General features: G+C 37.3%; 1 protein-coding gene across 4 annotated transcripts in view; it reads left to right on the top strand.

Moving 5' to 3' along the window:
* Positions 1–22,738, top strand: part of LOC106880154 (protein phosphatase 1 regulatory subunit 21) — a 51,542-nt gene extending 28,804 nt beyond the window's left edge. For 3 of the 4 annotated variants that reach the window (XM_089351530.1, XM_089351532.1, XM_089351531.1), the window contains exons 9-21: positions 937–1,038; positions 2,255–2,343; positions 3,262–3,398; positions 4,031–4,123; positions 5,192–5,319; positions 6,208–6,375; positions 7,584–7,676; positions 9,100–9,201; positions 10,140–10,283; positions 14,496–14,693; positions 18,818–18,916; positions 19,806–19,943; positions 22,504–22,738. In XM_089351530.1, coding sequence (XP_089207656.1) covers positions 937–1,038; positions 2,255–2,343; positions 3,262–3,398; positions 4,031–4,123; positions 5,192–5,319; positions 6,208–6,375; positions 7,584–7,676; positions 9,100–9,201; positions 10,140–10,283; positions 14,496–14,693; positions 18,818–18,916; positions 19,806–19,943; positions 22,504–22,527 — 1,515 coding nt within the window. In that variant the 3' untranslated portion in view covers positions 22,528–22,738. The remainder of the gene's footprint in view (positions 1–936; positions 1,039–2,254; positions 2,344–3,261; positions 3,399–4,030; positions 4,124–5,191; positions 5,320–6,207; positions 6,376–7,583; positions 7,677–9,099; positions 9,202–10,139; positions 10,284–14,495; positions 14,694–18,817; positions 18,917–19,805; positions 19,944–22,503) is intronic. The other variant, XM_089351533.1, reaches the window with a different exon arrangement.
* The last annotated feature ends 892 nt before the right edge of the window (positions 22,739–23,630 follow it).

Genomic DNA, 23,630 nt, shown 5'->3' with positions numbered 1-23,630 from the left:
AATATTCCTTTGTTTCTATTGTTTAAACATTTCTGTTCTTGCAAAAATACACAAAACTATTTTCCAGGCTCCCAGCAAAATTCCCTGATATTTTATGTTTATGTAGTTGATAGTGGTAAAAGTACTCAGATATAAAATGTATGTATATCTGCTTCTATATGTGAAAAATGTACATGAAATACTTTTTTTAAATGGCACTTTTGAAAAAAATTCAGAGGGCCAGCTCATAAAAATGATTTAACACTCTTGTAGTTGTATAAACTTCATAGAGTCATTATGTATTCATTTCACTTCACATACACATAATTGTGGCCTTAAGCAAGGTACTTAACTATATATATTCTTTTGTTTATCTAATATTGATTTCTTGATACCTTTGGTTCCAAGACCTTGCCAAATTACTGATTTTTCTGAACCAAGAGGTCACTTTGGTCAACATACTCTAAATTAAACAAATATTAAATTTAATTAAATGATTAAATGAAATACAAGTACCTGTACATTAATTAAATTAGTGCAGATTATAAGAGGTTCTAGACCACCAGTGTTCAAAAGATCAGTGTTGTACCTGTAAATGTAAGCTAAGTGATGACAATACAGACTATTTACAAGCAAATTTTTAACTTATTGGCTTACTCTTGTGATTTCAAATAGCTTTGAGAGAGATAAAATGCATAAAAGTTGTAGAAATTCTTATAGTTACATCACTATAGATGGAACCAGTGATCTAAACCAAATACGTTTTTGTAAATGAAATTAATTTTTTTGGTTATTTTAGTTCAGAAAGAGATTTCATTTCTACTTTGAAGATAACCCAGTCTATTTCATACATAACCTACCACTGGTGTGATAGTTTTAGTCCATGTTTTATCTATAAAACATTTTGCAAATATAATTCTCTTTCAGTTATTGAAACTCATCTTTCTTTCTTTCTAGTATGCTCACTTTCTGTTTGAAAGTGCTCCATATTTTAAAAAACTGGAGAAAACTCTAAAAGAATTCAATGAAGAGGTTGGAGAAAATTGTTTTACAACATTGGTAAGTGAAAAGGAAATCTATTCTCTTCATTCTTCAACTGTCTTCCTCTTTCTCAAGCCTAGTTTTAGTTACTAATTAGGACAATTTCACTTATATTGGGAAAATCTTTGGTAAAGAGCTGATATCATAATTTCTAATAGACTTTATCCTATAAAAACAAAGTTTCATGTCTCTTATATTGAATCCAGAAACTTATGAGAAATGTCTAAACTAATTGCCAAAAGTCTTTCAGTTCTTTATCAATGTTATTATTATTATCATTTCTACCATGGCAGAATTGTTATCACACCAGGCATTTTGTCCATCTTCCAGTTCCGGGTTCGAATTCCACTGAGGCTGACTTTGCCTTTCATCCTTTCGGAGTTGATAAAATAAGTACCAGTTGAACAATGGGGCCAATGTAATCAACTTACCCCCTCCCCCGAAATTGCTGGCCTTGTGCCAAAATTTGAAATCAGTATTATTATTATTATCATTACTACTGCTGCTGTTACTATTATATAAAGAAGACTAACTGACCAAAACTTTGAAGTTACTGTCACTCCTCTTCTTATTAAGGTTTAATAAATATGTACTTTAAAGTATTGAGTAGTCCTTCAGTTTAATGTTAAATTGGTTTTTTATTCAATTTGACATAAAAGCAAACATCAATTATCATCATCATTTGGATGGATTAACAGGATCTAATGGGTCCAAGGACTGCATCACACTCCAGTGTCTACTTTGGCATAGTTTCTATGGCTGGATACTCTTCCTAATGCCAACCACTTTACAGTATGCACTGGGTGCTTTTATCTTGCCACTAGCGCTATTGAGGTTGTCATGTATCTTGCAAGACTACAAACCCCAAGGAAGAAGGGGTCGGTTTTATACTCTGGGATGAAGGATTAGAGTATAAGAGAAGGTGGAAGGGCAGAACACACTTAGTATGGGAGGCAGAGAATGATCAGTAGGAGCTGCAAAGAGATAGATAGGAGATGAGATGCCCAGGTGGTCCCCACAAAATACAAGGTAAATAGAAGTGGATGGGGCTATTGAAAGATTCTTAAGGGAACAGATGGTATAGATATGCATGTATGTGTGTGGGAGTATAAAATAAGTGCTCCATAAACTGATTTTTTTTTTATTAAAATATGTTTATTGAAAAATAAAAATAAATAATTTCAAATATTTAAAAAAGACCTGTTAGCAAAACACTTTTCTTGTACTTTTGCAGGAAACTGCTGTTGGCCTACAGCCTTTTGCCAAAGCATTCCACTTAGCTGCTGCTTATTTGAATAAACTGCTACCATACCAACAAGAAAGGTAAGAAATACTGAGTGGCATTGATTGCTTATGTTTTCTTCATTTTTCTTTGGTTGTTTGTTTCCATTTCCTCTGAAAAACATGCCTGGCCATGAGTAAATACTACTGTGTTTAGAAACAGGTAAAGATTGGCAACAGGAAGGGCATCCTGCTGTAGAAAATCTGCCCCAACAAATTTCATCTGACCTACGGAAGCATGGAAAAATGGATGTTAAATGATGATATATATGTATATATAAGGATTTATTTTTCGTAATGAGATAAAAAAAACCAAGGCTGTGTGCATTATAGAACATTTATAAATAGAAGGTCTTACAACTGTTTCCAGGATATTTATTATATCCCTTCATCGGAGACGGTGTGAGAGGATGGTTAAGCAATAGTTAGTTTAGATAAGATAGGAGATAGAGAGTGAATGCAAGGATATTGTATTTGTAAATCCAATGTTTAGGCAGAATGGTATACATATAAGATTCCAATACCTTGTGAGTAAAATCCAACAGTCTTTAAGATTGGTCATTGCATTTGTAAATCCATTATTAAGATTCCAATACCCTGTGAGTAAAATCCAACAGTCTTTGAAATTGGTCATTCCAAATACAGAGTTTATACACAGTGTTATTGAATCAAGGGTTCTGTTTAACCATCCTCTCACACAGTCTTCGATGTTTGTCCCCCCAACATCGCTTGACAACCGATGGTGGTGTGTTTACGTCCCCGTAACTTAGCTGTTCTGCAAAAGAGACCGATAGAATAAGTACTAGGCATCCAAAGAATAAGTCCTGGGGTCGATTTGCTCGACTAAAGGCGGTGGTCCAGCATGGCCGCAGTCAAATGACTGAAACAAGTAAAAGAGTATATATGTTATTTATACACTATTTATATTTCTAAATGTATTTTCTTCTCTGATTTTTGCAGTCTTCACCAAGAATGTGCCCTGTCAACATGTACTTCGATGTTAGAAGCTAAAAACAAAGACTTAAGTCAGTCTTACCAGAAACTAAATGCTGTGATAAACAGACTTGATACTTATATCAATATATTGGGAGCTCAGAGTAAGTAATGGGTTTTAACTTTTACATAACATTAACATGGATAATCCTTACTTCACTAACCAACATGGGAGCCGCTAGAAATAGCAGCCAAATTCCTTTCAACTCACATTGAACAATGTGTAGTTGTGAGTATACAGTGAGAGGAGATGGGCATGTCTGGAATACTTTTAATTATAGGTCTGTTCTATCAGGGATGACTTCGGTCTAAGCAGTAAACGCTACCGTCTGATACTTTCTTTGGGTGCTAAGGGATATATTGGAACCACAGATTAATATATTTAGCAATTGGAATCTTCCAGATTAATATGAAATATTCATAAACTGATAATAGAAGTGATTTCTTGTGTAACATTCATTCATACACACTCACTCATACACACACGCTCTCACTCACACACACACACTCTCACTCATACACACACACTTTCACTCATACACACACACTCACTCATACACACACTTTCACTCATACATATACTCTCACTCATACATACACACACTCTCACTCATACACACACTCACTCATACATACACTCTCACTCATACACACATTCACTCATACACACACACTCTCACTCATATACACACACACTTTTAATCTTTTTTTTTTCTCCTTTTTTTTCCCTTTCCAGGTCATAAATCCTATTCCCATTGTAAGAGAAACCACAAAAGGTTCTTTTCAGAACTAACCACATCAGTAACTTACTTACATGAAGCTATCAAAGGTAAGTGCCAGCATCATCATCAGCATCATCATCATCATTGTTTTAATGTCCACTTTTCTTTTGCGGGTGGCACATAAAAGACACCATTTCGAGCGTGGCCGTTTTCGTGCGGGTGACACGTAAAAGCACCCACTACACTCTCTGAGTGGTTGGCGTTAGGAAGGGCATCCAGCTGTAGAAACTCTGCCAAATTGGATTGGAGCCTGGTGTTGCCATCCGGTTTCACCAGTCCTCAGTCAAATCGTCCAACCCATGCTAGCATGGAAAGCGGACGTTAAACGACGACGACGACGACGACTTTTCCATGCTTACTTGGGTGGAATGGAATTTGTTGAGTGGGGTTTTTCTGTGGCCAGATACCCTTCCTGGCTCAAACTCTCACCTGTCTGCAAGTAAGGTAATATTCCCCTGTGACCTGAAGCAAAGGGCACCCCTTATATGACAGTAGCACTCATTTACAACTATCATGCAATGTCAAGACAGGATGATAGTAACACACACATACATATTCATACATGTGTATACATAGGAGTGATTGTGTGGTAAGTAGCTTGCTTACCAACCACATGGTTCCAGGTTCAGTCCCACTGTGTGGCACCTTGGGCAAGTGTCTTCCACTATAGCCTTGGGCTGACCAAAGCCTTGTGAGTAGATTTGGTGGACGGAAACTGAAAGAAGCCGGCGAGCTGGCAGAAACGTTAGCATGCCGGGCGAAGTGCTTAGCGGTATTTCGTCTGCCACTACGAGTTCAAATTCCGCCGAGGTCGACAAATTAAGTACCAGTTACGCACTGGGGTCGCTGTAATCGACTTAATCCCTTTGTCTGTCCTTGTTTGTCCCCTCTATGTTTAGCCCATTGTGGGCAATAAAGAAATAAGGAAACTGAAAGAAGCCCATCGTATGTATATATATGTGTGTTTGTCACACACACACACACACACACACACACACACACACACACACACACAAATCAAATGTAGAATCACCTTTTTGTTTTTCTTTTTCATCTGAAGATGGAGTGAAGATAGCAAATAACCTTGGCATTTGTTGTGTTCTTTTAACTTCCAGATGTTTCCAAACACTTTAATTCCAAGATATCTATGGAACATCAACTTCCAACAGCTTCACAGTCTCTGAAGACTTCTGATGAGTGTATTGTTTCATCACTAGTCTCTCTCGTCACATCCACAGGCAAAGTAAGTAACTGATTAGTTCTTGTAACCATAACAGGTTCCCTAACAGTATATAAACAAACATATGACAATGTGTAGTTACACAGTTGTTAGACAGTTGTTATAACATATATTCTGACCGTACATTGGCTAATTTGTTGTGTTCTATATATCATGCACACATAACAGTGGTTAAATATAGAAATAATACATTTCTACATCTCTCAGAGAGATTTATGCAGTAGTGATACGATGAAGTAGTTGTATGCTGTCAACTTAATGTGACAGTCCCCTGAAGGGAATAATACTACTGTTGGTTAGACCTAGGAAGCTGCACCACTTCCTGTCGGCCTTGACACATAAGGACACAGGAAATGTGTCAAGGCTGACAGGAAGCGGTGCAGCTTCCTAGGTCTAACCAACAGTAGTATTGTTCCCTTCAGGGGACTGTCACATTAAGTTGACAGCATACAACTACTTCAGTGGTTAGACAGTTGTAATATGTTTTGAGATAGTAAATAACTGAATAACTCTAGCTACATGTACAGGGACAATGGATACTAGATACCGTGTTTCTCTGGCACTAAGATGGAAAACACATTGTTACTATCACATTGTCTCATTCACATCACCCCTCACTGTCATACACCTCTCGTAGCTGTACACACCTCACTTTTACGTACCTTTTGTTGTCATACACTGCTCATGTTCAGACCCCTTTCACTGTCATACATCTCTCACTGTCATATACTCACTTTTACTACCTTTTACTGTCATACACCAAATTGTCATACATCTCTCACTATTATATACTCATTACTTTCACATATCTTTAGGTATCCTATACACACACACACACACACACACACACACACACCTGTCACCTTTTAAATTGATTGCTTTTCTACTTAGTTGTCAGCGTTTTTATCTGGAAACCAAGACTTCCTTACCCAACGAGTAAACTATCGCCTGAGAGGCAGCAGCACTGGTGATACAACCCAACACCAAGAGGATCACACAAACCCAATTGTGGCCTTGTACCGTGAGCGAGCTGTTAAATACCTAGAGAGTATACAAAGTGTAAGTATCATCTTTTTTTTCTTTTATTTGTTTTAGTTATGGGACCCGGCAAGCCAAGTGTGACCGTAGCCATGGCCTATACTAGTGTCGCATAACCAGCCCATTTAAGAGTACCCTTCAATCATTGGGGATTATGCTGTGCTTGAGAAGACCTGTTGAGTCAAGTGAAATCATTGTCATGGCCAATGCCAGTACTGCCTGACTGGGTCCCGTGCTGGTGGCACATAAAAAGCACTATATGAGCATGGTCGATGCCAGTGCATTCTGACTGGTCCTGTGCCAGTGACACGTAAAAAGCACCATTCAAGCATGGTCATTGCTAGTGCCACCTGACTGGCTCCTATACCGGTGGCACGTAAAAAGCATCATTCAACCAAGGTCATTGCCATTGCTGCCTGGGTTGGTGTTAGGAAGGGCATCCAGCTGTAGAAACCTTGCCAGATCAGACTGGAGTCTGGTGCTGCCTCCTGGCTTGCCAGTCCTCAGTCAAACTGTCCAACCCATGCCAGCAAGGAAAGCGGACATGAAATGATGATGACTGCAGCCATGCTGGGGCACTGCCTTGAAGAACGTTTAGTTGAATGAATTGACCCCAGTACTTATTTTTTTTTAAGCCTGGTACTTATTCTATTGGTCTCCCTTTGCCAAACCACTAATTTACAGGGATGTAAACAAACCAACATCAGTTGTCAAGCAGTGGTGGAGTACAAACACTGACACAAAGGGACATACACACACACATATATATATGACAGGCTTCTTTCTGTTTACCAAATCCACTCACAAAGGCTTTGGTCAGCCCAAGACTATATTAGAAGACACTTGCCCAAGGTGTTACACAGTGGAACTGAATCTGGAACCATATGATTGGGAAGCAAGCTTCTTAACCATACAGCCATACTTACACCTATTACTTGATATTTTAAAAGTGATGTTATTCATATCCAGTCTTCTGTGGAAAACATATCAGGCCATGGAAAATATTACTTTGCTTGGAAACAGGTAAAGGTTGACAACAAGAAGGGCATCTGGCTCTAGAGAATGTGCTCCAACAAATTCTGTCCAGCCCATGCAAGAATAAAAAACGTGGATGTTAAAATGATGATGCTGGTGATGACTAAACCCTTAAAACCATTAATGTTTTGAGGCTAAGATCTTGTTTCTTCATTATGTTTATTGTTATTGACAAAATATATTTCTATTTCCAGGCTCAACCTGAAAGTGTCCCCCATAGAATGGCCATACAAAACAGAAAGATGCTTCTCAGTTCAACAGAAAGTAAAGAAAGTCTTTTGAAACAGGTGAATAATAAAAGAATTTGTCTTTAGTTTATATAGACTATTTACAACTATTATATATATATAAGCAGAAACACCACCCTCTGGGTGGTTTTCTGCTAATTATCAAATACCGTAAATCCTCGAGTATAATCCACATTTTTTTCCCAAAATTTAAAATCCTTAGTGCGTACTATATACAAGGTTAAAAATGAAAAATATTTTCTAAGCAATGTCCGAGTCTCTATTTGCTGTCCGGCAATGTTTATTCAGACGCATTTTGTGATGTCGGGCTTGTAACTGGTAGTGATAAATATGTAGAGGCAATTTACTTAATATTTATTATTCACTGACGTAATTAGTTATTTCTTTATTTTCTGCAAACAAAGTGCACAAAAAAGCGGTCACACATCTGCTCGGGGCAGGAAGTCGAAGTCTTTATTGATAGCATAACAAACCATTGATATGTACACCAGAAGTTGGTGTACAGTATGTAGACCAGAAATGGAAAATCGATTTTCATTGATAAAAATGAACTATTTGTAGAATCACAAAGAATGGTTAACAGTTAAATGAATAAACAACAGTTAAGTAAATTTAACATAGAATATATACCACCACACTTAATTTTATACCTTTAGTTGTGCAGTATGTGTAGTAGGCAAGGTGAAAATATGCGGGTTTCACTCAATTGAGCCTCAAGCCTTTTTTTGACACCCTTTGTAAAAATGTCCAGACATGAATGTAGACAGCCATCATATTGCATTTACTTTCAATAACAGCATAAAACAATAAACTGGAGATCCATTGCAATTTTATAGATGAAGTTCAAGCTTATAGTATTATGGTCAATTCTGCGACCCACTTCAATCAGCGCACGCCCGGGGTACTGCCCCTCCCCACCCCCCAGTTATGCTACTGTGTGCGTGCATGGCTGCATATGGCAAGAAGTTTGCTTTCCAACTATGTGGCACTTGGGAAAGTGGACTGACAGAGAGAAACCTAAAGGGGGCGAGCTGGCAGAAACGTTAGCACGCTGGGTGAAATGCTTAGAGGTATTTCGTCTGCCATTACGTTCTGAGTTCAAATTCCTCCGAGGTCGACTTTGCCTTTCATCCTTTCAGGGTCAATAAATTAAGTACCAGTTACGCACTGGGGTCGATGTAATCGACTTAATCCCTTTGTCTGTCCTTGTTTGTCCCCTCTGTGTTTAGCCCCTTGTGGGCAATAAAGAAATAAGAAACCTAAAGTCTGTTGGGTATGTTTATGTGTATCATCATAATCATTTAGCAGACACTTTCCCAGGGTGCCACACACGTGAAATGACCCCAGATCATGTAGTTGGCTAGCAAACTCCTTAACTACACAGCCATGCCAGCATCTAAATTTTGTATTCTAAATGTAAATCCACTGTGATCACTATATTCTATGCTGACATATTTTTCAGTTGCAAACTTTCCAACAAAAAGTAGGTAAACTGGAACAACAGAAGGAACATTACATGCTTGAACTGCAGCTTCTGAAAATGAAATATGAAAATGAAATCCAAGTAAGTGATTGTCTCAACTCTTGGCTTCTTACTCTCTTGCTATCACATTTCTAGACTCTTGTTTTTCTAATAACTCACTCATACCCTTTTGCTCTCCTAATTTCAACAAATTTGTTAAATGGATTTCTTCTTCGCCCACAGAACTTGTCATGAGGAACTCAGCCAGCTGTTATTAACAATTCACTCACACACACACACATATGTGTGTGTGTATATATATGTATGTATATATGCATATACATATGTATGTGTGTGTATAGATATATGTATGTATATATGCATATATATATGTTAATATAAATGTATATGTGTGTGTGTGTAAATATATGTGTATGTGTGTGTGTGTGTATATATATATATATATATATATATATATATGTATATATATACATACAATTTAAATATTGGATAAAGTCTTTATAAGAATTTATCAAGTAGTTAGCGTGAAAAAAACCTCGTAAGGGAAACATTTATTAATTATTCCCTATAAATATATTTATTTATATTAAGGGCATTACTATACATAGATGCCTCACGCTAGGAGGTACTCTTAAAGTCAAAACTACCATAATAAACATTATGGTAGTTTTGACTTTAAGAGTCCCTCCTAGCATGAGTCATCTATGTATAGTAATGCCTTTAATATATATATATATATATATATATATATATATATATATTTATGTATATATATATGAATGAATGAAATTAAATAAATAACAAGAAACAAAGAATTTATTTATGCGTTGCAGAAATTCTTTGCTCCTTTGTCATTTATTTCATTCCATATTATGCTCTGTACCCATTTAACGCTTTATTCTGAAGCATATGTATATTGAGTTCTATAACCAAGTTACTTGTATTGTTATGCCTAAGCAAAACAGTGTGTGTTTGATTGTATAAACTGTAAGCTTTACTTTCTTCTCTTTTTATTCTAGAAAGTGAAACAACTTGAGAAGCTTCTGGAAGATCCACAAAAGCTATCAGGTCGTTCATCTGTGTTAAGCCATGTTATGGGGGAGACTTCTGCGGCTAACACTGTCACTGGTGGTGAAAGTGAGCACTTTGATTCCAGTACCCAGGTAACATGCCCCTTACTTGTAATCGGGTATATTCCTAATATTCACATGAATTTCATACATTACCTATCACAAGCATACACATACATTGTGTGTGTGATTATGTGTATGTATGTGTACAGGCAGAGACGTGTGGTTAGAATGTTTGTTTCACAACTGTATGGTTCCAAATTCGATCTCAATGTCTTTTGGATCACTTGGATCAGCCAGACTGTCTGGTGCCAAGTCAGCTCTACTGGCCACATCATTTGTTCCATTCCACTCATGCTCTTGTCATTCTCCGCCACATTGTTCCAAACACTGAGCACTCCACAGACATGTGTACCCCTTCGCATCAGGGAGATTCAGCATGACACAAAGTGTGACAAAGCTGACCCTTTGAAATACAGGTACAATTCACTTTTGCCAGATGAATGGACTGGAATAACGTGAAATAAAGTGTCTTGCTCAAGAACACAACACGCCACTGGGAATCGAACTCATGACCCTATGATCACAAGCTGAATGTCCTAATCACTAAGCCATGTGCCTTCTGAACCAAATTTGATGACTGGCACCCGTGCCAGTGGAGCGCTAACAGCACCATCCGAGCAGAATCACTGCCAGAGCAGTGGTCTCGCTCCTGTGCTGGCGGCACGTAAAAAGCACCATTTGAGCGCGATCGTTTCCAGCTTCGCCTTACTGGCACTTGTGCCGGTGGCATGTAGGCAAAACATTGGCTGACTCCTGTGCAGGTGGCACATAAAAAACACCATTTGAGCATGGCCGTTGCCAATACCACCGGACTGGCCCTTGTGCCGGTGGCACGTAAAAAGCACCTACTACACTCTCAGAGTGGTTGGCGTAAGGAAGGGCATCCAGCTGTAGAAACTCTGCCAGATCAGATTGGAGTCTGGTGTAGCCATCCGCTTTGCCAGTCCCCAGCCAAATCATCCAACCCATGCTAGCATGGAAGGCAGACGTTAAACGATGATGATGATGATGATGATGATGATATATATATATATATATATATATTTCCATGTGTGTGTGTATATATATATATATATATATATATATATATATATATATATATATATATATATATATATATATACATACACACACTTGGAATATATGAAAGCATGGATATAGGTGTGATATTGGATGTATATATGTATGCATGTGTATGTGAGTGCATGTGTGTCAGTGCCTGCTACATACATGCGCAACATGAATGCATTTAGGGTGTGAGTATAAGTGTGTTTGTACATAAGTATATACATCTTACATTTGTGTGTGAACACATGAGTGTGGGTGTATGTTTGAAAGGACTTCTTTCAGATGTGTGTGTGTGTGTGTGTGTGTGTGCATAATATGTTTTTGTTATTTATGTTTGCAGATGTGGTATTTATGTGTGTGAGTGTGTAGTTGCATGTACATATGCATGTGTGTCTGTGTGCATGCGTAGAAGAGCTTATATGTCATAAGCTTTTGTTATTTATATATATGCATGTGACAGATGCTAGTGTAATTACATGAACATATGCATCGATGTGTGTGGGTGTTGGTTGTGTGTATGTGTGGGTTTAGGAGTGTACGGGGGCGGTGAGTGTGTGTGAATTTATATGTGTTTATGTCTGCACACCACATATAAGGAGGCAAAATTAAGAGCTTGTAAGGGATGCATAAGGTTGTGAGGGGGGGGGTTAGTTTGCATAGGAACTGATGGTTGGAGCCAGTGTTAAGGTGGTATATTTGGGTTTCCAGCAGCCGGTAGTTTGTAATTCACCAGGAGGGCATACGTCTGGTGGCAAAGAAATTCCCCTTCCTAAAGGAACTGCTGTCACTGAGCAACTGATATTACTTTGACAACACCATATGACCCAACTTGACCAATAGCAGCCTGTTTTCCAGTAGCTATCTAAAACCTGAAAGTGATGGGTTTCTTTTAGAGACCTGTGAAACTTTAAGACACACGGAGCCAAATCAAACTGTTTTAAATAATACATGTAACACCTATTAAGTGTGTTGAATGCCCTTTTCTTTCAATTGTCCAATCACTCATATATATGTATGCACACACACATATAAATACATACATACATACATATGTATATATATATATATATATATATATATGATGATGATATATATATATACACACACGTACATATATATGTATGTATGTATGTATACACATACATATACACACAAACACACACATATATGCACATATATCATCATCATTATCATTGTTTAACGTCCACTTTCCATGCTGGCATGGGTTGGACGGTTTGACTGAGGATTGGCAAGCCAGGAGGCTGCAGCAGGCTCCAATCTGATCTAGCAAGGTTTCTAAAGCTGGATGCCCTTCCTAATGCCAAACACTCTGATAATGCAGTGGGTGCTTTTTACATGCCACTGGCATGGGAACCTGTCAGGGGGGCACTGACATCAACCACGTTTGGATGGTGCTTTTTATGTAACCCCCCCCACACACACACACACATTAAGGTGTGCTGTGTTTGCATGACAGATAACCAAATATATTAGAACTCATAATATTTTATGAAAGCCTGCTGAGAACTTCATAGGCTGACAAAGATATTCTCATGGAATGTGTCCATATGAGACATATTTTTCAACATAGTACCCCCTTGCAGTCCATACACTTCTTCCATTGGTGATGCAGTGCTTGGATCCCATTGGGGAAGAACTTTCATCTGGCTGCTGAAAAAAGTCTGGTTTCCAGCAAAATGTTTTTCCATATTGGGGAACAAATGATTGTCAGATGGAGCTAAATCATGAAAATAGAGAGAGTAGTCAACCAGTTCAAAGCAACAGTCTTGCACGACAGCCACTGAAAGCTTGGACTTGTGTGCTGGGGTACTTTCCTGATGAAACAAGACTACTTGCATCAGTTTTCCTCAGCATTTGGTTTTGATAACTTTTCATAACTGCCTCAGCAAGTTGATATAGTATTCTCATTGATCCTTTTGGACATAATCAATAAAAACAATGTCTTCTGCATCCCCAAAAAACTGAGGCCATCACCTTCCCTGCAGATGAAATGACCTTTGCTTTCTTTGAAGTAGGTGAGAAGGGATGTTCCAATGCATGGATTGTCTTTTTGTCTCAAACTGATGAACCCAACAATCATCCTGGCTGAATCCAAGGAAACCAGCTGAATCTGCCTCAAATAAAATCAGATTTTCTCTTGATATGATCAGCATGGTGTGCTTTTCATCAGGTGTCAGAAGACGTAGCACCCACTGAGTAGAAGCCTTCATAATGCAAAGTTCATTGTGCAGAAGATTCTCAGCTCTCTCACAGAATATGCTAATAGCATTGGCTATTTGATTTATAGCCAACTGCCTATCATCCATCACCATGTGGTGAACATGGCCAATGTTTACCGCAGTAGTGGCAGTTGCAAGACATCCAGACTTTGGGTCATCTTCAAGACTCTCCTTTCCCCTCCTAAATTTAGCTGCCTACTTTTTCACTGTTGAGAATGCTGGAGCATCATCCCCTAGTGTAGCAACTATGTCAGCATGAATGTCCTTGGGAGCTAAACTCTTTTTCTGCAAGTACTTGGTAACACCACAATGCCTAATTTTATCAAGAGAAGTTGCTACTAGTTATTTTTGAAGTCTTCTTTGAACAGTCAGATGTTAGTTTACCTGTAAAGAAACAATTCAGTTATTAAGAAGAAGAGGAGAAATTAATGCAGGCAAGATTTTACAATTCCAGCATCACTCCTTCATAATCAGCCTACAACACTTTACCCTCATATTATGTTAAAATCCTTAGATTACATACATAAAGCATATCCATGTACAATAAAATCTCCTGGACAAGATAATTCTTATAAACTGTATAGTAATCCTATCATGTAAACATCTTTGAAACAGCTGTAGGAATGATCTTTTGAAAATATTATTGATATTGTTTTCTGTTCTTCTTTCAAATGTGTTTGTATGTGACATCTATCTATATGTGTGTGTGTGTATGCAAGTCTCCTTTGAATACACAAGTGCTTTTGGGTCTGTCTCACTGTATGTTACATAAAGCAAGAGTTTTCTACTTTAGCCCTCGGTCAACCAGCGGCTGCTAAACCAATCTCTTTGAATTAATTTTTACTACTTAAAATATAGTTTTTTTAAAAAATCATCCCAAATATCACAATTGATCTCTTTTCCTTTATTTTTCTGTCTCTTTGATGGGTAACAGCATTCTCCATCACTTGACTCTAGAACAGGCCATATACCTATATCAGATGGTGATAGCCGTGAACAGCTAATGAAAGCATCCTCAGTCGATGCTGACAGCCGGGAACAATTGATCAAAGACCACCTAACTAATCGTATTAACCAACTAACACTGAATCTTCAGTTGGCTGAAAGCAAAGCAATTAATTTCCATGCAGAGGTAAGTTGTTTTCAGTTGCTAACTTTATCCAAAACTTTATTTTGTGTGTGTGTGTGTGTGTGTGTGTGTGTGTGTGTGTGTGTGTGTGTGTGTGCACGTGGGCAAATCCCAAATCTCTGCTTGATCTGTAGGAAAGGTGTAGGTAGAAACTATATTAGACGTACCTGGTGTAAGCTGTGGACACATAAGAGGTACAGCAATATCAGAGGAAGGTTAACTGGCAAGATGGTTTTTCTGTGTGGAAGGTGCACAGATACAATAAACACCAAAAATGTACAGAAAATAGATTCCATCATATGCCAGGGAAAAAAACTAGAAGTAGTCAATAGCTTCCATTACCTAGGTGATGCTCTGAGACCGTAGTTGCTAGAATAAGAATAGTCTGGGCAAAGTTCAGAGAGCTCCTACCTCTACTGGTAACAAAGCACCTTTCACTCAGAATGAAAGGCAGACTGTATAATGCCTGTTTGCAAACAGCCATGCTACACAGCATTGAAACATGGGCTGTGACTGCTGAAGACATGCGTAGGCTTGAAAGAAATGAAGCTAGCATGCTCTGCTGGATGTGTAATGTCAGTGTGCATGAACAATAGAGTGTAAGCATCCTGAGAGAAAAGTTGGACATAAGAAGCATCAGATGTGGTGTGCAAGAGAGACGACTGCACTGTCAAATGTAATACTTATTCATCTCATTGTTTTGAATTAACCATGCATTTCTTCATAGCTTCAAGTTATCAATGATGTGTTTGCTTATTTTTAGAATGGCATTGTAGAACAGGTATGAGAGACTAAGTCTGCCCAGTTTGAATATAAAACAGAGAATATTTTGGCTGGATACATCTGTTTTTCTTTTGTTCTGTTCTATGGTGGTCTGAGATAATATTAGTGTTATGTTGTTTATCTTTGTCTTTTGTATCTCATTATTTTGTGGAAGTGGAACACCCAACAACATGAATAGTAATTATAATGAAATGAGTTTCTTCAACAATTTTTGTTTGTATAATTTTTTTTTTATCTGTTAATTTGAACAATGCTGTAAAAGCCATGTAACATCTTGTTACCACAGTATTGATGAGATCAAAGAGCAAATTAATATACATGCATGAATAGGCATGAAAGTGTGGTTACGAAGGTCATTTGGCAACCTTATCCAGATTTGTGCCTTGGAGGGGAACTTTCTAGGTGCAATTACAGATGGCCTGCTGAATCAAAATCTGTGTTACTTTGAGGTGAAAGTAAAACTGGACAAAGCATGTCCTCCACTGCCAAATATTCTTAGAGACTTCAATATTGCTCATACAGGAAGTGGTTTCCTGGAAAATACACGTACATATAATAATGGGCTACCATTGGCTTGTCTGGGTTGCAGAGAGAGCCCCAAGATTTAGTCCTGATTGAACCAAATTCGATGACTGGCACCTGTGCCAGTGGAGCGCTAAGAGCACCATTTGAGCATGATCATTGCCAGAGCAGCTGTCTGGCTTCCATGCCATTGGCACGTAAATAGCACCATTTGAGCGGGGTCATTACCAGCGTTGCCTTACTGGCACTGTGAAAAAACATTCAAGCGAGGTCATTGCCAGTGCCGCTGGACTGGCACCTGTGCCGGTGGCATGTAAAAAGCACCATTCGAGCATGGTCGATGCCAGTGCCACTTGACTGGCTCCCATGCTGGTGGCACATAAAAAGCACCCACTACACTCTCAGAGGGGTTGACATTAGTAAGGGAATCATGTAACATGGAAAATTGGAATTATGAGCCTTTCAATTATAATATACTCTACACTTCTATATAAAGTACTGTAATTTATCACTTTTAAGTGAACTGGCAGAGATTTATATGGGGAAGTATTACTTTACTTGTAATAAGATAGGGTTGGCAACAGGAAGAGCATCCAGCTATAGAAAATCTACCTCAACAAATTCTCTCCAACTCATGTGAGCATGCAAAAGTGAGCATTAAAATTATGATAATGATAGTGATATATATAGATTTGTTATCTCTGCTGAGTCACTTCTTCTCATGATGACAAGAAAGAGACCACTAAACAGTCTTTAATCAAAAATAAATGACTGTTCAAAGTGAATAACATTGATGAGTTTTGGTCTGTAAAATTACTCTAATTTCACAGTCTTCAATCTTAGTTTTAAAAAAATCTATAACCTTATCTTGTAAGGTTTGTGCTATAGAAGCATAATCATTATTACTATTGAATTACAGAACACTCATTCGATATTTAATATCTAAACTATAGGACCAGCCATTAGCTTTAGAAGTATTTATCTTATCCATGAATTTAATCATACCTATTCTTTATGTTTAGAAATAATTGTATTGAGGTTCTTCTTGCTAATCTATTCAATATTAGATTTGTTTAGATTAATTAATCTGATCATAAGATCGCTGTTAAAATCAGTCTTGTGGTTCTTCAACCTTTTAGCATTCAGCTTATTCTGTCAAATGTAATGCTTATTCATCTCATTGTTTTGAATTAACCATTTCTTCATAGCTTCAAGTTATCAATGATGTGTTTGCTTATTTTTAGAATGGCATTGTAGAACAGGTATGAGAGACTAAGTCTGCCCAGTTTGAATATAAAACAGAGAATATTTTGGCTGGATACATCTGTTTTTCTTTTGTTCTGTTCTGTGGTGGTCTGAGATAATATTAGTGTTGTGTTGTTTATCTTTGTCTTTTGTATCTCATTATTTTGTGGAAATGGAATACCCAACAACATGAAAAATAATTATAATGAAATGAGTTTCTTCAACAATTTTTGTTTGTATAATTTTTTTTTATCTGTTAATTTGAACAATGCTGTAAAAGCCATGTAACATCTTGTTACCACAGTATTGATGAGATCAAACAGCAAATTAATATACATGCATGAATAGGCATGAAAGTGTGGTTACGAAGGTCATTTGGCAACCTTATCCAGATTTGTGCCTTGGAGGGGAACTTTCTAGGTGCAATCCCATGGTCATTCATGACGGAAGGGGTTCTTTACCTGTCTTCAACAATGTCTGCTCACACTGCAAAGCTTACAGATGGCCTGCTAAATCAAAATCTGTGTTACTTTGAGGTGAAAGTAAAACTGGACAAAGCATGTCCTTCACTGCCAAATATTCTTAGAGACTTCAATATTGCTCATACAGGAAGTGGTTTCCTGGAAAATACACATTCATATAATAATGGGCTGCCATTGGCTTGTCTGGGTTGCAGAGAGAGCCCCAAGATTTAGTCCTACTTCTCAGCAGTTTTGTACAACAAACATGATTTACACTAGTAGAAAATCACTTGGGGAATGGTATTTCTGCTAGCATATAATGTAGTTGTCTATACTTCAGTTCTTCATTGAAATATATTTTTGTGATTGGCTATATGTCAAAATTATAAATGCAGAAGCAAAACATTACCTCACTTGGAAATAGGTGGCGACTGGCGTCAGGAAGGGCATTAAGCCATAAAAAGCCTGCCACACAAATAGTGATGTGCATACTTATATCCATTGTTTTGTAGTCACAAGTATGGTAGTTTGGTTAGGAAGCTTGCTTCTCAAACACATAGTTTTAGGTTCACTCCCACAGCATAGCACCTTGAGCGAGTGTCTTCTACTATAGCCTTGGGCCAACAGAGGCTTTGTGAGTGAATTTGGTTAGCAGAAGTTCCATCCTGCATATATATGTATGTGGAAGTGCTTGTGCCTCCTTTAATACATAAGAGAGAATCAAATAACTCTGTTTCCATGATAAACTTAATTTATGGTTAATGCAAATTGGCAAATGCAGTGTGTCTGTAAAGTCACGGTGGGGTTTCAAAACGATTTGTTGACATATACATGTTGAATGAGAGACCAACTAATAAAGTTTTTATTGCCCTACACATATCTAATCAATACTCCAGTCAGATGAATAAAGAAAACTTTATTGACACACCATATTTGTGGAAATTTGATAATTTATTTTAAATATTGAATAATTAAAATGCCATTTTTGGTCACCATTATCAAGCTATTGTGAGACTACCTTGTCATTTCATTCTGCTGCAATATTTATCTATTCATTTCACTATGCTACAATATTACTCTATCTATTCATTCCATTGCTATATTACTGTTTTTCAGGTCCGGGCCTTACATAAAAGATTAGCCATTGCAGAAGAAGCCAAAGAAAAATCTATTGAGGAATTAAAACAGGCCACAACAGTGCAAGCCCAGTTGAAAGTTCGTATTGTAAAAATTATTTTTTTAATTGGTTAAAGACCACAGACTTGTAGGAGAGAGAAAGAGAAATTGAACATACCTAGTTCCTAAGTGATAGGTACTTAGTTTACTAATCTTAAATTCAATGTAAATAAAATCTGCATCAGAGGATGATGTGAATTAACGATATAGTTGGATGGAACGAAATGCTGTTTGGCATTTATCAAGTAATCTATCACATTCGTTAGTCCTCCATCTTCAGTAATATAATTGGTATACGAATGCCTGATGATCTTGTAACAAGGTTTTTAAATGTTGTTGTACTAACTTTTATTATTTATCAATACACATGTTTCTTGATATCTTATCTGTAGTGAAGAAATTCTCTATCTATTTATCTTCACCGATAACTCACTTTTATGATCACCTCACCTTAATCCTTCTGCTCCTGATGAGGTTTTAGGAGTGTTGTTGTGATATCTGACATGCCTTGGGTATTCAAACCCAGCAAAGCCCATCCTTTTCCACATTTAACTACAAGTAATATCTTCCAGAGAGAGAGAGAGAGAAAGAGGTGAAATTGAGAAGGAAAGAGAGAGAAATCAACATCTACAACTTGGCTGGTCCTTCATTTATTGACCTTTAAGGCAAAATTTGACCTTGGTAACATTGTGTAAAGCCCAAATAAATACTGCAAATTATTCAGCCCAATATTCTATCATTACTGCTCTTCACACCCTATGGCGCATAGGCCATTGATGATTTTTCTACATCGTTTTTGGTTCTAGGCTTTCTTTCCCTGAGGAAAGGCCTTCTTCTCCCAGGTCTTCCTGATTTTGAATTGTCATTGTTGCTTTCTTTTCCTTTAGTACACAGAATGAATCTCTTTTAATTTTTCATTTCAATACAGGATGAGTTAGCTACCACAACTCGTAGCTATGAGGGCCAACTCCGAATGATGAGTGAGCATTTGGCCAGTATGAATGAGAAACTTACCACTCAGAAGGACGAGATTGATGAATTAAAGATGCAGCAAGCAATGTCTAAAGTAAGTATCTGCCTAAAATTCATTTCCATGTTCAAAGCTTCCATACTATTTCTGTTTATCCAATTTGATTCAGAGGGCTATGACTCGAAACACATGTCGAAATTGCCATGCAATAGGTTTTTAAACTCACAAAGCAAAAGATAGCAAAGCAAATTTCTGAACGGTACAACCTTGCCCGCACCCTAGCCATACCTTGCTGAAAGTTTAATTATTTATTGAATAGTGACCTACTTTGGAAGAATAAAATCCAGGGTGTAGTAAATATATCCCAAGAATGAGATATCAGTTCAGTTTTAGTTATCTACTATTTGCGATTTAGTGATAAGCTTTGACAGTAATAACAAGAGTATTTTATTTAGAATTCAGCTAAAAATAGTTGCATTTTTTCTAGAGTTTAGGCACAGGAGTGGCTGTGTGGTAAGTAGCTTGCTTACCAACCACATGGTTCTGGGTTCAGTCCTACTGCGTGGCACCTTGGGCAAGTGTCTTCTACTATAGCCTCGGGCCGATCAAAGCCTTGTGAGTGGATTTGTTAGACGGAAACTGAAAGAAGCCCGTTTTATATATATATATATGTATATATATATATACATATATATGTATGTGTGTGTATATGTTTGTGTGTCTGTGTTTGTCCTCCCCAGCATTGCTTGACAACCAATGCTGGTGCGTTTACGTCCCTGCAACTTAGCGATTCGGCAAAAGAGAACAATAGAATAAGTACTAGGCTTGCAAAGAATAAGTCCTTGGGTCGATTTGCTCGACTAAAGGCGGTGCTCCAGCATGGCCACAGTCAAATGACTGAAACAAGTAAAAGAGTTATTAGTGCAGTGGTTAATATTATTTCATTATTTCAGGCAGCAAAAGGCAGTGAGCTGGCAGAATCGCTAACACGCTGGGCAAAATGCTTAGCGGTATTTCACCTGTTGTTACGTTCTGAGTTCAAATTCCACCAAGGTCGATTTTGCCTTTCGTCCTTTCGGGGTCGATAAATTAAGTACCAGCGAAATTCTGGAATTGATGTAATTGACTAGTCCCCTCCTGCAAAACTTCAGGCCTCGTGCCTGTAATAGAAAGGATTGTTTAAAGCAGCAAGCTGGCAGATTCATTACCATGCCAGGCAAAATGGTTAGCAGCAGTTTGTCTGTCTTTAAGTTCTGAGTTCAAATGCTGGCAAGGTCAAATTTGTCTTTCATCATTTTGGGGCTGATAAAATAAGTATGAGTTGAGCGCTGGCATCGATGTGATTGATATACTCCCTCCCCCGAATTGCTGGTCTTTTGCCAAAATTTGAAGCCAATATTATTTTATTATTTATCATTTTTTTAAAATTTAAACTAAATAGTAAATACAATACAAGTAAATACAAGAATTTATATTCTACTGTTTTTATCAGTATATTTGATTAATCTGATTAAAGGTTAAAGTAATTCTCATTTCATCTGATTTCATTTGCTCCTCCTCCTCCCGTTGAATCTTTCTGAAATAATGTCCCCTTTTTGTCAGAACAGTTCTATTTTAATGTCAAGGTGAAAGTTCAGTTATTAAAGCTAAAACACTTGTAACTTGAACCAATGTAAATATTTTTGATAAAACAGCTGGCTTGGCCGGGAGTGTAGAGGTTCAATATATGGGTAGGGGTGTGGGTAGCATGTAGTTAGGAAGGTTTGTTATATCTGTGTACTGTTTCTATAATTATCAAAATAAGCTGATGGGTGGATGCATAAATGCATGTATTGTGGTTTGGATAATGTTTATGTATGTGGTGTGTGTGTGATTAAATAAATATATATATATATGTAGGCGTAGGAGTGGCTGTGTGGTAAGTAGCTTGCTTACCAACCACGTGGTTCCGGGTTCATTCCCACTGCGTGGCACCTTGGGCAAATGTCTTCTACTATAGCCTCGGGCCAACCAAAGCCTTGTGAGTGGATTTGGTAGACGGAAACTGAAAGAAACCCATCGTATATGTATGTATATATATATATATATATATATATATATATATATATATGTATGTGAGTGTGTATGTTTGTGTCTGTATTTGTCCCCCCAACATCGCTTGACAACCGATGGTGGTGTGTTTACGTCCCCGTAACTTAGCGGTTCGGCAAAAGAGACTGATAGAATAAGTACTAGGCTTACAAAGAATAAGTCCTGGGGTCGATTTGCTCGACTAAAGGCGGTGCTCCAGCATGGCCACTGTCAAATGACTGAAACAAATAAAAGAGTAAAGAGTATATATATATATATAATATAGTAGTAGGCATTGGTCGACCCAGGACTATATAGTAGAAGGTACTTGCTCAAGATGCCGCACAGTAGGACTGAACCCAAAACCAGTTGGTTGCAAAACAAGCTTCTTAACTACACTATCATGTCTCCACCTCTGTAAACTCTTGTGATATGTCTATAAATCTGACCAGTAAACTATTCCAAACATATTTCAAAATTCACTTACTTCTATTAAAATCTGTATTTTTTTTTTTAATTCTTTACAAGTGTTTACTGACATGATAATAATTTTTTTTTTTTTTTTTTCTTTCTTTGTTCATTTCAGGGCCAAAAGAAGTTCAAGAAATGACCATCCATCATATTTGTAATTACATGTGTGTGTGTATTTATGTATGTGTGTGATGGTCTGCGGCCACTTGGACACAGTGCTAAGCTGTTGTGTCTTCATGGACCATGACTTTTAACCTGTCACAATTATTGCACTGTAACCGTGAACATTTCACTCAAATCGGCATCAACCTGGAGAAGGATATTGGCACTGATAAACCATGTTTAATATGTATTTGCGTTTGTGTTGTAGTTATGTGTATATTATATTTATGTGATAATATGTGTGTGCGTGACTTTAAACATATATATATATATATATATATATATATGCATGTGTGTGTATGCACATGCATAGACAAGTGTGTGCGCATGTGTATTTGTATGCATATGTATGTTTATATGTATATGTGCACACAATTACGAGTATATATATTGTATATAGATATGTGCACATAATATATATGTATATCTATATATGTATGTATAACCATCCATATGTGTTTGTACATAAACATAATTATATACATGTGTGTGTGTGTTAAAATGTAAGTAGAAGTAAATGGATCCTGTCCATTTTGTCAGTTGTTTGGTCAATTAGACAGCTAACAAATGTTACATCGTGTGTGAGAAAGCTGCTTCTTTAAATTAAAATCCATCAGGCAGACATAAAGATCTTCCATGTGTCCAGTTTCGCTAGAAAGCCTTGGGTCAACCCAGGGGCTTTTGTGAGAGAAAAAGACACTTGCCAGAGATATCACTCGGTTGGATCAAATCTGGGACCACTTGATTGCAGAGTGAACTTCTTGACTATTTGTGCATGCCTATGCACAAACACATACATAGATACACACATGCACACACATATGGTGGCTTGAAAAACAAACTGAAGAGAAGTTACAATTTTAGCTGGGAAAAAAAAGTCTCATTTTATTTAAATTCTACAAACAAAGTAGTAAAACAATATATTTTTAATCAGTTTATTCACTAGCAGTACGTGACTTGTGCACAATATATGTAAGATGATATTACACTTATGACAAAAAAAAAAAAAACTAACCTTTTATTCAGTTTCTTAAGCAAAGTAAGACAAGGAAATTAAAATTTTAAGTCAGTCATGTGACA

The sequence above is a fragment of the Octopus bimaculoides genome, chromosome 4 (genome assembly GCF_046866305.1).
Source record: "Octopus bimaculoides isolate indiv1 chromosome 4, ASM4686630v1, whole genome shotgun sequence".
Taxonomy (NCBI): Eukaryota; Metazoa; Mollusca; class Cephalopoda; order Octopoda; family Octopodidae; genus Octopus; species Octopus bimaculoides.
The sequence above is the reverse complement of the archived record's forward strand: the minus strand, read 5'-3'. Positions and strand labels throughout refer to the sequence as shown.